The sequence below is a fragment of the Silene latifolia genome, chromosome 6 (assembly GCF_048544455.1).
Source record: "Silene latifolia isolate original U9 population chromosome 6, ASM4854445v1, whole genome shotgun sequence".
Lineage (NCBI taxonomy): Eukaryota > Viridiplantae > Streptophyta > Magnoliopsida > Caryophyllales > Caryophyllaceae > Silene > Silene latifolia.
The window spans coordinates 85,294,248-85,308,406 of NC_133531.1; the positions used below are offsets into that span (position 1 = coordinate 85,294,248).

At 35.8% G+C, this 14,159-nt stretch overlaps 1 protein-coding gene across 1 annotated transcript; it reads right to left on the reverse strand.

The window, feature by feature from the left end:
- Positions 1-746: 746 nt before the first annotated feature.
- On the reverse strand, positions 747-2,057 carry LOC141588312 (uncharacterized). Its single transcript, XM_074409758.1, has one exon. It carries the CDS (start codon positions 2,055-2,057, stop codon positions 747-749), a length of 1,311 nt encoding a protein of 436 aa, XP_074265859.1.
- Between the last annotated feature and the right edge of the window lie 12,102 nt (positions 2,058-14,159).

The window sequence follows — 14,159 nt, forward strand, 5'->3', positions numbered from 1 at the left end:
TTACCTAAGTCTTTCCAACATCAAATCCTCTCAAAACCAGGAAAGGGTCAAACACAAACAATCTCCTCAAGAGTCAAGTTTTCCGACCAAGGTCAACATTCCTCAAAAGAATGAGTTCTATCAAATGGCGTTAAGGAAGGATAAGCAAGGAACAAAGAACAAGTTAGGAGTACAAGAGTAGCTTTTAAAGTAAAGCAGAAGGGAGTTTAGAAGGAGGATAAGCACCAAGAGATTAAGAATAAGGCGAGATACAAAAAGAACGAGAAACATCTTCAAGGAAGTAGAAGCATTCTTCAAAGGTTGAACAAATCTTCAATCCTCAGCAATAGGCACCAAATCTTGATCTTCGTATAGATAAGCTCACGGTCATTGATCCAAGAACGCAACAATTATTAAATGACAATCAACAAACAGGTTAGTACCTAACAAAGAGCAAACACAAAGATACTACAACATAAGGTCCTAAGTCTACCCATCTTACCCATCTCTCAAGTTTATTATTTTAAGGTCAAGTTATTTATATTGGGGTGCACAAACGTGCGTCGGGAGCAAATATGCTCTGATACCAACTGTGACACCCTCATTTATCGCGAAAAAGTAAACACGTAATTCTAGAATAAAACAGCATGGATATGTTTTTTTTTTTTTTTTTGGTGAAAGGTTAGAAATTCTCATTAAGATCATAAACAAGCTATTACAAACTATCCATTTTGGTGGATACAATTCAAAGACTGAGTAAAAGGCAGCTAGAAAAGTACTGTTTTAAACCAAGCCCTATCACTACTCCTTTTAATACAAACTTGCCACACTAAAAATCGACATTTAAGCAAGCACTGAATCTGTTGAACTACATTTTCAGGTTGCTGAACAACCCCTTCAAGTCTAGCCTTATTCCTCTGATGCCAAATAGAATAGTACAAGGCTTGAATCCAAACAAGAGTAACCATTTTCTTAATTCTTGCCCAAGGTTTAGTCTTCAACCAGACAAAGAGATTAGTAACAGGCAGGCCAATATGCAGTTTCTGACTGATTAAGGCAACCATTTTTCTGGTATAACAGCACTGAATGAACAGATGCTGATGAGTTTCAGATGCTATGCCACAGAGAAAACATCGATCATCAGGAATAATTCCAAGGAGAAGAAGCTTATCTTTCAGCTGCAAAGCTTCACGAGCAAGAAGCCAACTGATAAAGGAATGCTTTGCTATACACCAGGAATTCCAGACCATTTTATCCCAAGTCACAGTAGGAGATTTAGGTCTGATCCACTGGTAACCACTACTAACTGTGTAACCAGAAGGTCTTGGCAACCACAGACCAGTAGGGGAAAAACCAGCTGAGAATTTGTCTTTTACTTTACAAATTGTTTTCCAGGCCCAAGAAACATCAGTTTTAGGTTGATACAGAGACCAGGGAATGTCTTTCATATAGATGTGGTGTACCCACTGTACCCAAAAACTATCCTGATTAGTATAAATCCACCAGGAGAGTTTACAAATTGAAGCAAGATTCCAGGCAATGCTATGCCTAATACCAAGTCCACCTTCTTCTTTTGGTACACACACTTTTTCCCAACTAACAAGCGGGGATCTAACATACTCAGTTGAGCCATCCCAAAGATAATTTCTGCAAAGAGCATCAATTCTCCTTAACACTCCCTTTGGCAGGATGAAAATAGAAGTCCAGTAGGTATAGAGAGTGGTAAGCACAGAGTTCACCAAGGTTAATCTACCAGCATAAGATAATTTTTTGGCAGCATAACCATGAATACGTTCAGTAATCTTCTCAATAAGACAAGTGCAGTTCTTAACAGTAAGCCTCCCAGCAGAAATAGGCACCCCCAAATACTTAAATGGCAAGGCCCCTTCAGAGAAACCAGAGATCTGCAAAATATCAGATTTGACCCTAGAAGCAACTCCATTAAAATATATGTTAGACTTCAGAGAGTTCATCTGAAGACCAGTGGCTACAGAGAATGTTGCAAAAGTTCTCAGAAGAATCATAATAGAAGTAGTATCCCCCTTAGAGAAAAGAAGTAGGTCATCTGATACGTGCATTTTATATAGTCTTTTTAGGCCTTTTTATGCACGTATTTCTATGTTATTATCGTAGTTTATTGCTACGAAATGCCCCGAATATGCTACTTTGGTTTGTTCTGTCTTATTTGCAGGAATGAACCAGAAAGTAATGAAATCAAGCCTTTTACCGTCCGTTTAGCATGCATTTGAAGGAAGAGTGAATTTGGAGCAAGAATGTAGCTATTTTGGGATGCGCAAAGAAGAAAGATAGCTAGGCGAGCAAGGGAAGAACTTCAAATTTCTAGTGCCTACTTTGGAGAGCCATATATCGAGTTCTAAAGGTGATATTCAGGTGATTCCAATTGGAGATTAAAGTTTGTTCTCTTAGCTTTCCAACGCCACCGGAATCGCCCTGTTTGACCAAGTAACGAAGAAATGGCAGCCGTTTGAAATTCAGTGCGCAAAGCAGGAAAAGTACTCGATCGAGTAGATAAATCGCTCGATCGAGTACTAGCTACAGCGAGAAGGTTATTGTCGAGTATAATTAGATTTATCTTATGCTTATCTTATATTTGGTTAATAATAATGATACTACTTAGTATAAATAAGAGTAGTTTAGACCTAATAGAAAAATCATTCATTCCCTGGAGTCGTAGAGGAACGGACGATCGCTTGTTCTTCAATTCTCTATTTTTCGGATCAATTATTGTATTGGTATTATTTATTCTTCTTTAATCTTTTAATCATCTTTATTGCTTGAATTCCTTCTTCCCTTATTTATTATCATAATTGCTTTTATTCAATCCTTATCAGTTTATCATTATGTTCAGTTTCAATTATTTATTTGTTGTTGTTGTTAATTCGATGGTAGTGAATAGCTAATTTTCTCATGTTAAGACTATAGGGGATCCATAATTATGAAGGGAGAGTAATCGATTTATTGGGTTAATGCTGGTATTGTCTTTGTTGGTTAAATGTTGCAGTTAATTGTATCTGTCTGATTGAGTCGACGCAATTAGACCTTTAATTCGTAGTGATCCTTGACCTGGACCGAAAGGTTGGAAAAGGTAGACTAGTAGCGAACAATAGAGTATTGCAGTGAGGGCGAAAGTTAAGCTGTTTACACTTTAGGGTGAATTAAGGACCGAAAGGTGACGTTCGTTACCCCTTAGACCGTATTTGCATTGACCTGAGACCTAGATTACTTAAGGATGATTATGGTGAACCGTTTGTTTGTCTTAGCTGTTTCTCTCTGTCTGGTTAATCCCCTTCTCTTATTCTCTTTTCCTTATTCTTATTAGTTTAGAAAATCATTTCAAACCCCCACATTGTGACCCGTTACTCATAGACTAAAATTAGACAGATAAATCTCAATTTTGCCTCCCTGTGGAGATCGACCCTACTTGCCGCTGACTTCTGTTAGTTGTAACTTAGGTATTTATTTTTGGTACCTGACGACGGTATCAAATTTTGGCGCCGTTGCCGGGGAGGCAGCGTAGTTTTATCTGTTTTTATTTAGTTTATTTCTTGTCTCAAGGAACTTCGGTTCCTTGAGACCGTTCTCATGTCGTTTCTTCTGAGTTTTCCGCAGGAAGAGAACGAAATCTTTGGTGTTTATTTAGCCAGACTTTGGGAGTTTATTGAGCCAGGACGAGATGCATTTTCCGAACTCCAATTGTCTTTGGACTATCTTCCGGGGTGTGAATGACCCTACGCGAGCATACCTAGAATCTATTGGTAAGTGGGATTTCGAAGGAATCCCCGTAAATGAGGTATTAGAATTCTTTAATTGGTTTGCTGCTGAATCTCTTAAACCCAACTTTTCTCTTCATGTTGACTCAAATCAGGGGGTGGGTGAGACCTTAGAAACCAATCTAGGAAATGCTGATGGAGACATAGAGGAGACCATTAGCGTGGTTGACAATCCTTTTTATGAGGATAGTTTAGAACCCCTTTATGATTCTTGCACTGATAGTGAGGCCGATTTGGAGGATCTCTTTGAGAATCTCCAACTTGACGAGTCTAGCGATAAGGAGAGTGAGGAGGAAAATTTTGAGAGTCTTGAGGTTAATTGGGATGTGTATGACGATATTATAGATGAACCTATTATAGAGGACCCGATTGACCCATTTGACTTTACCGCCCCATGCATTTGGGACGATTATCCACCTTCTCCCTTAGTAGACCAGACTCCTCCACCTCACAGTTCATACCCGTCTGAGCATCTTAATTCTACTCGCGTTATTTTTGAGTTAATTGCTCCTGAGCTCTTTAATTTTCCACCTGCGGATAATTTGAGCTTTTATATTCGCCCCTTATGGAGGGCGTAATTATTTTGTGAATGATTTTAGGAGCTGTCATAGGAAATTTGTTAGACTTAAATGTTATTACATTTTAATTTCCTATACTATCACTGTTTTATGGTGCTACTTACATTTTTGTGTAGCACATGCGCAGCTATTTGACAGGTTGTTGCGCGCTTTGAGCTGTTTTGATTGTGATTAATTAGAGAGCCTCAAAGAAAAGAAGGTCGAGCTGGGACCTGACTGAAGCTAGCGCTACCCGGGAGGCAACCCGGATGATTTTATTTTGCATTTTTATTTACCTTCAGTTGTAATAAATGGTTTTTATACCATAAACTATCTCAGTAGGCTTGGTTAGTCAGTTCGCGGGCTGTTTTATTTGCGTCTTGCAGGAAACACGTCGAGAAGCACTCGATCGAGTAGTTTTTCTACTCGATCGAGCCCTTTTGCTGCTATATTCACTCGATCGAGTGAAATTTCAACTCGATCGACCACCTGCATGATGAGAAACTACTCGATCGACTACAATTCTCTTCGATCGAGCAGTTTTTGGATGTCCTTTCACGTGTTTGACTTGGATTAGCTTCCCGAGACGGTATTCCGGTTTTAGCAACCTCCCATTTCATGGTCGGTTTGGGGAGGTCCCTTATTTCGCGTATCTTGTGAGTTTTCCGTATTTACTCTCTTTCTCCTTCAGTTTGCATTTTCTTTCCATGTTTTGGTACAATGGGGGCATTGTACTGTTTGGTTTGGGGAGGTTATGCATCCATATCTGTGTCTGCATATTGTTTTTATTGCATTTCTGTTATCACGTTTATTTTATGCTTGCATTGTTGTTTATTCTTATTAAAATTTAAAATTCCATAAAAATTGAAAAATTGTTAAAAATTCAAAAATATTCACGTTTATTTTAGCATATAGGTTGAGTCGGAACGGTAGATTTCCATGATGACAATGCACTATAACTTGTCAATTTACTTGAGCCTTGCACTTCCATTGATAGTTTTTAGCTTTGTCATACGCATAATCTACGAATTTCTGTTCAAATATAAGCTGACTGTTTAGACTTGACCTATAAATTGGCAAACTACTTAAAAATTCTGAGATTTAGAGCCCATAACTGGTGACATTCATAACCGGTTCATGTAGGAATTGAGAGTAGTACTCCTTGCATAGCATGTTCATTATTTTTGCACTTTTATGACATTTGATTTCTTGTCAAATGCATACATTCGGGTTTGTGGTCGGTGTCACATGCAGGGAGGTGCTTATAAATTTTCCCCTTTTCTTATATTGTTCACCCATATAGCTCCACTTAAGCCAAATCTTGCCTTTTTGACCCATTAGCTACATCCCAAACTGAGCCTGCCTAGTCAAGCTAGTCTAGTATGTCTTTTATGGTATGATTTTTCGTCTGCAGTTTGGCCCATGTGTATTTTGTTTGGAGTTGGTGGAGAATTAAGGAAGGGAGTATGAGAAGAAAAAAAAAGAGTTGAAAAAAAAAAAAAGAATTACGTGAGATAGAAAAAGAAAAAAAAAAAAAAAAAAAAAATCAAAAATTTGTGATTCACGTGAAAATTCAGAAGAAAGAAAAGTATGAAAAAAAATGAGTTGTATGAATAAAAGAGACCGACTGTGTTTATCTCTATCTTGTGACGGTCTACTCCTCTGTTTTATTCTACATCTTTTTGAGGAGATAGTGTGTTGGGTAGTGAGTTTTGTGCCAAAGAAGGGCACTTGTGTTTATTTTTCAGTCAGTTGAGATTCGGACGGTCTTATATGGTCCTGTTTAGGAACTAGCTTGGCGCTTTTACCTCCACATTTCCATAATTTGTTTTGCCTTTTCTCACCTTAACCTCACTTTCCCATACCATTTGTAAGCCCTCAGCTGTGACGGACATTGTTGGTTGGAATGTATGTGTGGTACTTGAATCGTCTATCATGTTTGTTGCATGCATGTTATGTAGGTCGCAGTCTAGGTGAGTGACTGTTTTCTCTTTCTCTCTTATACATATACTTTCACCCTTTGCTTTATGAGAGAAGAGTGACCACGTGAGAGTCCGATTTTGTTGGTCTTGCAAGGTCGATAGGTCAGCTTTATTTATGGACATCTTATAATTCGTTTGCGTATTGACCATTGTAGCTGTAACTGTTGATTTTAGTTTGCATTAAACTGGTTCAAGTAGACAAGTTAAGCTAGCTCTGAGTTATCTTTTCCGTTCCATTAGTTTGCACTTAGTTTACTCGAGGACGAGTAAAGGTTTGGTTTGGGGAGATTTGATACGTGCATTTTATATAGTCTTTTTAGGCCTTTTTATGCACGTATTTCTATGTTATTATCGTAGTTTATTGCTACGAAATGCCCCGAATATGCTACTTTGGTTTGTTCTGTCTTATTTGCAGGAATGAACCAGAAAGTAATGAAATCAAGCCTTTTACCGTCCGTTTAGCATGCATTTGAAGGAAGAGTGAATTTGGAGCAAGAATGTAGCTATTTTGGGATGCGCAAAGAAGAAAGATAGCTAGGCGAGCAAGGGAAGAACTTCAAATTTCTAGTGCCTACTTTGGAGAGCCATATATCGAGTTCTAAAGGTGATATTCAGGTGATTCCAATTGGAGATTAAAGTTTGTTCTCTTAGCTTTCCAACGCCACCGGAATCGCCCTGTTTGACCAAGTAACGAAGAAATGGCAGCCGTTTGAAATTCAGTGCGCAAAGCAGGAAAAGTACTCGATCGAGTAGATAAATCGCTCGATCGAGTACTAGCTACAGCGAGAAGGTTATTGTCGAGTATAATTAGATTTATCTTATGCTTATCTTATATTTGGTTAATAATAATGATACTACTTAGTATAAATAAGAGTAGTTTAGACCTAATAGAAAAATCATTCATTCCCTGGAGTCAGTAGAGGGAACGGACGACTGCTTGTTCTTCAATTCTCTATTTTTCGGATCAATTATTGTATTGGTATTATTTATTCTTCTTTAATCTTTTAATCATCTTTATTGCTTGAATTCCTTCTTCCCTTATTTATTATCATAATTGCTTTTATTCAATCCTTATCAGTTTATCATTATGTTCGATTTCAATTATTTATTTGTTGTTGTTGTTAATTCGATGGTAGTGAATAGCTAATTTTCTCATGTTAAGACTATAGGGGATCCATAATTATGAAGGGAGAGTAATCGATTTATTGGGTTAATGCTGGTATTGTCTTTGTTGGTTAAATGTTGCAGTTAATTGTATCTGTCTGATTGAGTCGACGCAATTAGACCTTTAATTCGTAGTGATCCTTGACCTGGACCGAAAGGTTGGAAAAGGTAGACTAGTAGCGAACAATAGAGTATTGCAGTGAGGGCGAAAGTTAAGCTGTTTACACTTTAGGGTGAATTAAGGACCGAAAGGTGACGTTCGTTACCCCTTAGACCGTATTTGCATTGACCTGAGACCTAGATTACTTGACCGGATGATTATGGTGAACCGTTTGTCTTAGCTGTTTCTCTCTGTCTGGTTAATCCCCTTCTCTTATTCTCTTTTCCTTATTCTTATTAGTTTAGAAAATCATTTCAAACCCCCACATTGTGACCCGTTACTCATAGACTAAAATTAGACAGATAAATCTCAATTTTGCCTCCCTGTGGAGATCGACCCTACTTGCCGCTGACTTCTGTTAGTTGTAACTTAGGTATTTATTTTTGGTACCTGACGACGGTATCATCATCAGCAAACATGAGGTGGGATAATTTGAGTTGGCTACACAAGGGGTGAAATTTGAAAGGCATATGTTTGTAATAGGTTCATTTGGGTAAAAACCTGTAATTTTTAAAAACCTGAACCTGTTATAAAGATATCCAAATTGGAAGGTGTCAAAACATACAAGGTCTAAATAGAAGTTTCGCAACATAACCATTGCTAAAGTCGCGAATAGCAAAGTTATACAACCAAATGTAAAGAGGGAGACATATGTCCCTAAAATGTATGTGACATAAAAAGTGTTTAAGGGTCACAATAAAATAAAGCCAATCTAGGTCCCAAGGTTACTTTGCTCGCTAGCTCGTCCATGTACCCCATATATGCATCACCTACCTGTCATTCGCATTTTATACAAATACGAAAGCCACAGTCAGTGGGGAGTAACTCCGAGTTCTCCCAGCCATGAAATGTCATAATTAATATAACATGTAAAATAAGAATATGAATATGAATAACACATAGCCTTAGCATATAGATGCTAGACAATCGTGCTTATCATGTGAACAACAATATAACAACACATAGTCCTAGCATGCGAATACTAGACCGACTCATACTACACTATCATGTGAATCACATAACATCCAGGAATCCAAACTCTATCAACCATAGCCGGCTTGCATCTCACCTTCTATGATTCATAGAATCATCAAACAAGAAAGGACAATATATCTAGAGACAGGCATAAGTTACTAGTACATCAATAGTCACTTTGTAACTCGAGTCTATACCACGAGGTAGGGAAGCTAGTATTTTGGCTCGGAGGTTAATATGAATAAAACATGGCCAAGATACGACTCAACCCTAATCCTAGACACAAGAGACCTAGAGAAATGCGGATAAAACAACCGCACCCAAGACTCATGATAAAACCACATGAGTACCCTAAGGAGTCCACCAAAGGGTTGGCTAGTACTTAAGCTGACCATCTCCTCAAAAAATAGGCAGAAAGGTCATGCCCCAGCTTGGATATAAACCCACCAAGCCAGGAACACAAAGGCTATTAAGCCGCAAACATATACTCGTCAAAGACTATATTGGCCTATCTATGATGAAGGCCGAAATACTCACCTAGGACCTAGTCCCAGCTTGAATACTTTAGCCCACACCACACAAGACAAGTAGGACACCCAATTAACCATAAAAGGGGCAAAGAGTCCAAACTTGTACACACAAAAGATCATACACACCCTAGTATATGAAAGGCTACGCAAGAGCATATTCAGCTGACAATCCAACAATATCTCCAATATCAATAATAACCCAAATTCCAGCTAACCAACAATACCATAATCCATGAGAACAAGCTAAAATGGCAAAGAGGCAACAAGACTCAAGCATAAGGCATCCAAAGCATCCAACAACCAACATGTGAAATGATAATTACAAATATCAAGGCATAACATAAAACTTCCAATAACAACCAATCTCACCTCAAAGACAAACCCTCGACCCGAGTCCCGCGACGGGTCATCGGTCAAATCGAGGCTGACCGGTTTAAATCTAGTTTGACCAAACTCGTTCGGTCAATCTGGCCCAGTTCAGAGTCTTGGCCTACTTTGGCCCAAATCACAAAATTTATCACAATATCATTCTCATGCTATTTCCAATTTCTACCATGTGAGAAACGAAAGTAACACATTATCAATGACCTAAACACTTAACAAACAACAAACACAACATCAATGTGACATTAAATCGTCGAGTAACTCGGAATAGTTACCTTAAGCTAGAAAAGAGACAAGAAATAACTTGAGAAAGCTTCTAAAACCCAAAATTACTCTTCATCTTCAACCACAAATGAGTCACCTAAAATAATTATGTGAAAGGACGATATTAACGAATTATCGTTATATAAAATATGAGACGAAAATTAATTTAGTTATATTTTAAATAAACCGAGTTAGCGCCAAAACAATTTATAAACACAACTAGCCCAAAGTTACCAAATATAGCTAGCCCTTTTATCAAAATTAAATGAGTCCAATAAACTAAAAATGTGAAGGAGCAATATTAATGATTTACGTTATCTGAAATACGAGGCGGGATTTAAGTCATTCAAAAGAATCACATTTGTGCCAAAATAAACCCGACCCACGACTCAAAGTGGCCATTTGGATAGCCCCTACACGAACTCAGACAACCAGCCACCACCACAGTGCGGGACAGCCAGTTTTGGGTTCTCAAAAACCCGATCCAAGCATTCATTTTAGCCATCTAAAGCAGCCTATTCGAGTACCATCTAGCAGACCCAAAACAGCCCTACATGTCAGTATACACCGTCTCAACTATAAAAGACAACCATTAGCATCCAAAACAATCCTTACATGTCAGCATACCCCGACTTAAATATACCACTTACTAGCTAGCATCCCAAATGATCCCTACAGGTCAGTATACACCGTCTCAATCATCTCCACATATCAGTATACACCGTCTCAACTATACAACTGACTAATTAACATCCATAAGGATCCCTATATATAATTATACACCGTCTCAATTATAAAACAGACTAACCAGCATTCGAAATAAACATATTTTACAAGTAATATCGAGTAACCCGTCATCGTTACCTTTTTCCGATCGAATTAGTCCTTCATGACTAACAAATCTTATACAAGACCGTCTATCTTAGCATCTACAACCGTCTTATAATAAATAAAGGTGAAAGTATAAATTGCGTTTGTAAAAATACATGACGAAAATGAATTTTACTTACAACGGATTGACAGGAACGATGAAAACAGCACTATGGAACGAAAATCATTGATAACGGATGACAAACGGAGTGACAGAGTCAATTTAAAATTTAAAAAAAAATGAAACAGAACGAAAAAGAAGAAAAAGGAAGGGAGAAGAAGGAATGATACGTGATAAATGAGGGAGCAGCTAGCTAGCTAGCTATTTATTATACGTACGTTTCTTCGTCGTTAAGAAACTTCGATAGTTATTAAAACCGTTTCAAGTTAAATTTAACCGGTTTAAGAAAGAGTCTCATAAATGAAACGGAATCAATAATAAATAAGTTTAAAGAATGAAAAACAAAATAAACTCAGATAGTTAACGGAAATAATAAGAAATCGGCTTGAAACGGAATTATTAGCGATTTTACTAAATTAGCGGATTTTAACGAAATTTGTTCATTTAGCAAAATAAATTCAAAATGGTTAACTCGATGACTTTTTCCCGGGTCTGACTTGAGTCCACTAAGGACTGAATTTCAAAAAAAAGACTCGTAAAAGATACTGAAATAGTTAAATGACATAATTAAATCCAAAATATCAATTAAAAGAATTTTATCCTACTTAATAAAATACGGGGTGTTACACATTTATCACCCACTTCCCCTACGTAACAAGGTTTGTACCCCGGTGTGGCCGAGTGCACTCCCTCATGAAATAGGTTTTCATGGTTTCTACTCTTTGGTAAGGCTATGTCTCAATTGATTGTTTTAGCGAGAGGTCATGTCAATTTATTATCGATCACGTTTTAAGTGAACTAAAGCGGTGAACTACGATAATTTTAATTGACACGATCGATAAACTCGATGAAGATGATAATGCATGTTTTAGTTATGACGATTTAGCGATGCATGTGACATATAAATAAAATGCAAAGCATAAAAATAAATCCTAGTATGGCCTTCCTAAAATAGAAAAACTATTACATATTCGGAAACCAACTCCATTGGTCCCTTGAACTTCGGTTGTGGCACGCATCTCGAGGCAACACCGTCTTTATGTATCGCCATCTTGAAGAAATCCGTCTTTGGGAACTCCGAAATAAATAAAATTACATAACAAATTACATAATTTCCTATTATACATTTGTAACTAAAATAAAATAAATCTATTAAATTACAAAACGGTGATACGAGATCACAATAAATTACAACCGAATCGATATTCCCATACATTTCGGGTAATACCAATTAAAACTAAGGCCATACTAAGTAAAAATTACATAAAATAAAATTACATAAAATAAAATTATGACAATCATAAATAAAATGCAGCATTATAATATGTATGAACATGCCCAATTTTATGCTAAATCGCCTTTAAGTAGCCAATATCGTATATTACTCGGTTTTTACGGATTTGCGTGACTCAACATTTTATAATCACAAAAATTACATAAATTCATATTTATGCATAAGTTAATTACCCTAACCTCTTAGGACTCAAAATTTAGTCTTCACTAATTATTTGACCATAATTAACTCATATTTCTAAAATTTGTTTATTAATGGACCTAAAATTACAATAAAAAGCTATAAACTTCAAATAAATCACAAAATTTCAAATAAATTCAAAATTAGAAATTTAAACTCATGAACATTCTGGAAAAAATACCATGACACTCATAATGTTCAAAAACTTAGGTTAAAAATTTCGAAATTTATCCGAAAAAACAATGTTGCGGTTTATCGGTTTTAACAAAATAATCATAAAAACATGAGAAAAATTATATTCATCAACTTTTCAATTTTAGATCTGAAAAAGATAATAAAATGCAACATGTGACGTTTTTCCTTAGTCATGGAGTATGTTTTATTAATATTTCACTAATTAAGTCACTATTTATGCTATTTTTCTTCAAAAAATCATAAATCATGCATAAAGACTTCAATATAGCCTATTATTTTACACACATCTTGTACAATTTCATGTGACAACATACTAAATTTCTATGACCAGATTCGAAATTTATCTCATATTAACCTATTTTTCATCTAAATCCGATTTTAATAATGAAAAATCCATTTTTCGAGCATAAGAAGTCCAAAAATTATGAAAATTTACAGGTCATCTCAAAATAATATATGTGATAACATATCCAAAAATTACTGGAAAATTCGAAGTTTAGCTAATTTTAGTCCGAAAATGACATTTTATTCATAAAATCATATTTTTAATGCCATTTTAATATAATATGAACAATAACAATCCATAAATTAACCAAAATATCCTAAAAACATTTTAGGACCAGAAACTTTAACATGTATAAATTAATTTCGTGATATATCATAATAACACAAATTAAACAAGTTTTATATGTTAATCGTATAACTCGGAAAAACTTTTAACCGATTTGCATGCAAACAACCAAGGCTCTTGATACCGATTGAAGCAAAAGTAGATCTATATACTCAACATATTCATATATGTTTTATGTTAATTTAATCATAAAATTAATTGGTGATCTTATGCATTCAAACTATAAACAATTTAAAGAAGAAATCTTTATCTTACATTGGTATTTCGGTTTATTTGGGCACAAGAGAGATCTCCTTCTCTCTTGTTCTTGTGCTTTCCTCAATGGATGAACTAGGATCCAAGTGTAGGATCCCTCCCAAAGTAAAATACCCAAGGCAAACTCTTAATTAAATTAATATTATGAATACTAGAATAATATTAATTTAGCATAAAAATTGACCCAAAAATATTTGGTTTTGGTCTCCTAAAACCGGTTAGGAGAAGGAGAAGAAGGAAGGAAAAATATTTTTATCTCTCTAAAATATTTTTGATGGATGATGAATGAATGAATGAATACCCTAAAAATGTTATCTTGTGTATATCATAAATTATAAGGCAAAACCCTTGGTTTTGCTCTTGTGAAAAACCGGGTAAGGGAAGAGAGGGGAGCCAATGCATGCTTGAGTTTGTCTTCACAATGACAACTAGGTTTTACATGGCTAGTTTAGTAGGTAATGATCATGTTTACCACTAACATAATCAACACAATATAATCCTATAACTCCTCTTCATTTCGGCACATATGTAAAATGGAATCCATTTTATTTTTGTCAATTTGTCAATATGTCACATGTCACATAAAATTGTTATGTATTTTTAACATATTAAAAATCAACGTATTATTAAAAATACGTCATATACAAAAATCGACTTATTAATTCATAATTACTTGTACCAAAATATTTTACCAATTATAAATCACAATAATTTGTATTTATAATAGGGTTAATTCACGGGAATAATCCAACCTATGCCTCTCCTTCTTATATTAATCCAACCTATGTTTTAACCCATATTAATCTACCCTATACACTCATTTTTCT

Bases quoted from the DNA above. Each gene is read 5' to 3' on its own strand.
- LOC141588312 (XM_074409758.1), bottom strand. From the start codon at position 2,057: ATGCACGTATCAGATGACCTACTTCTTTTCTCTAAGGGGGATACTACT.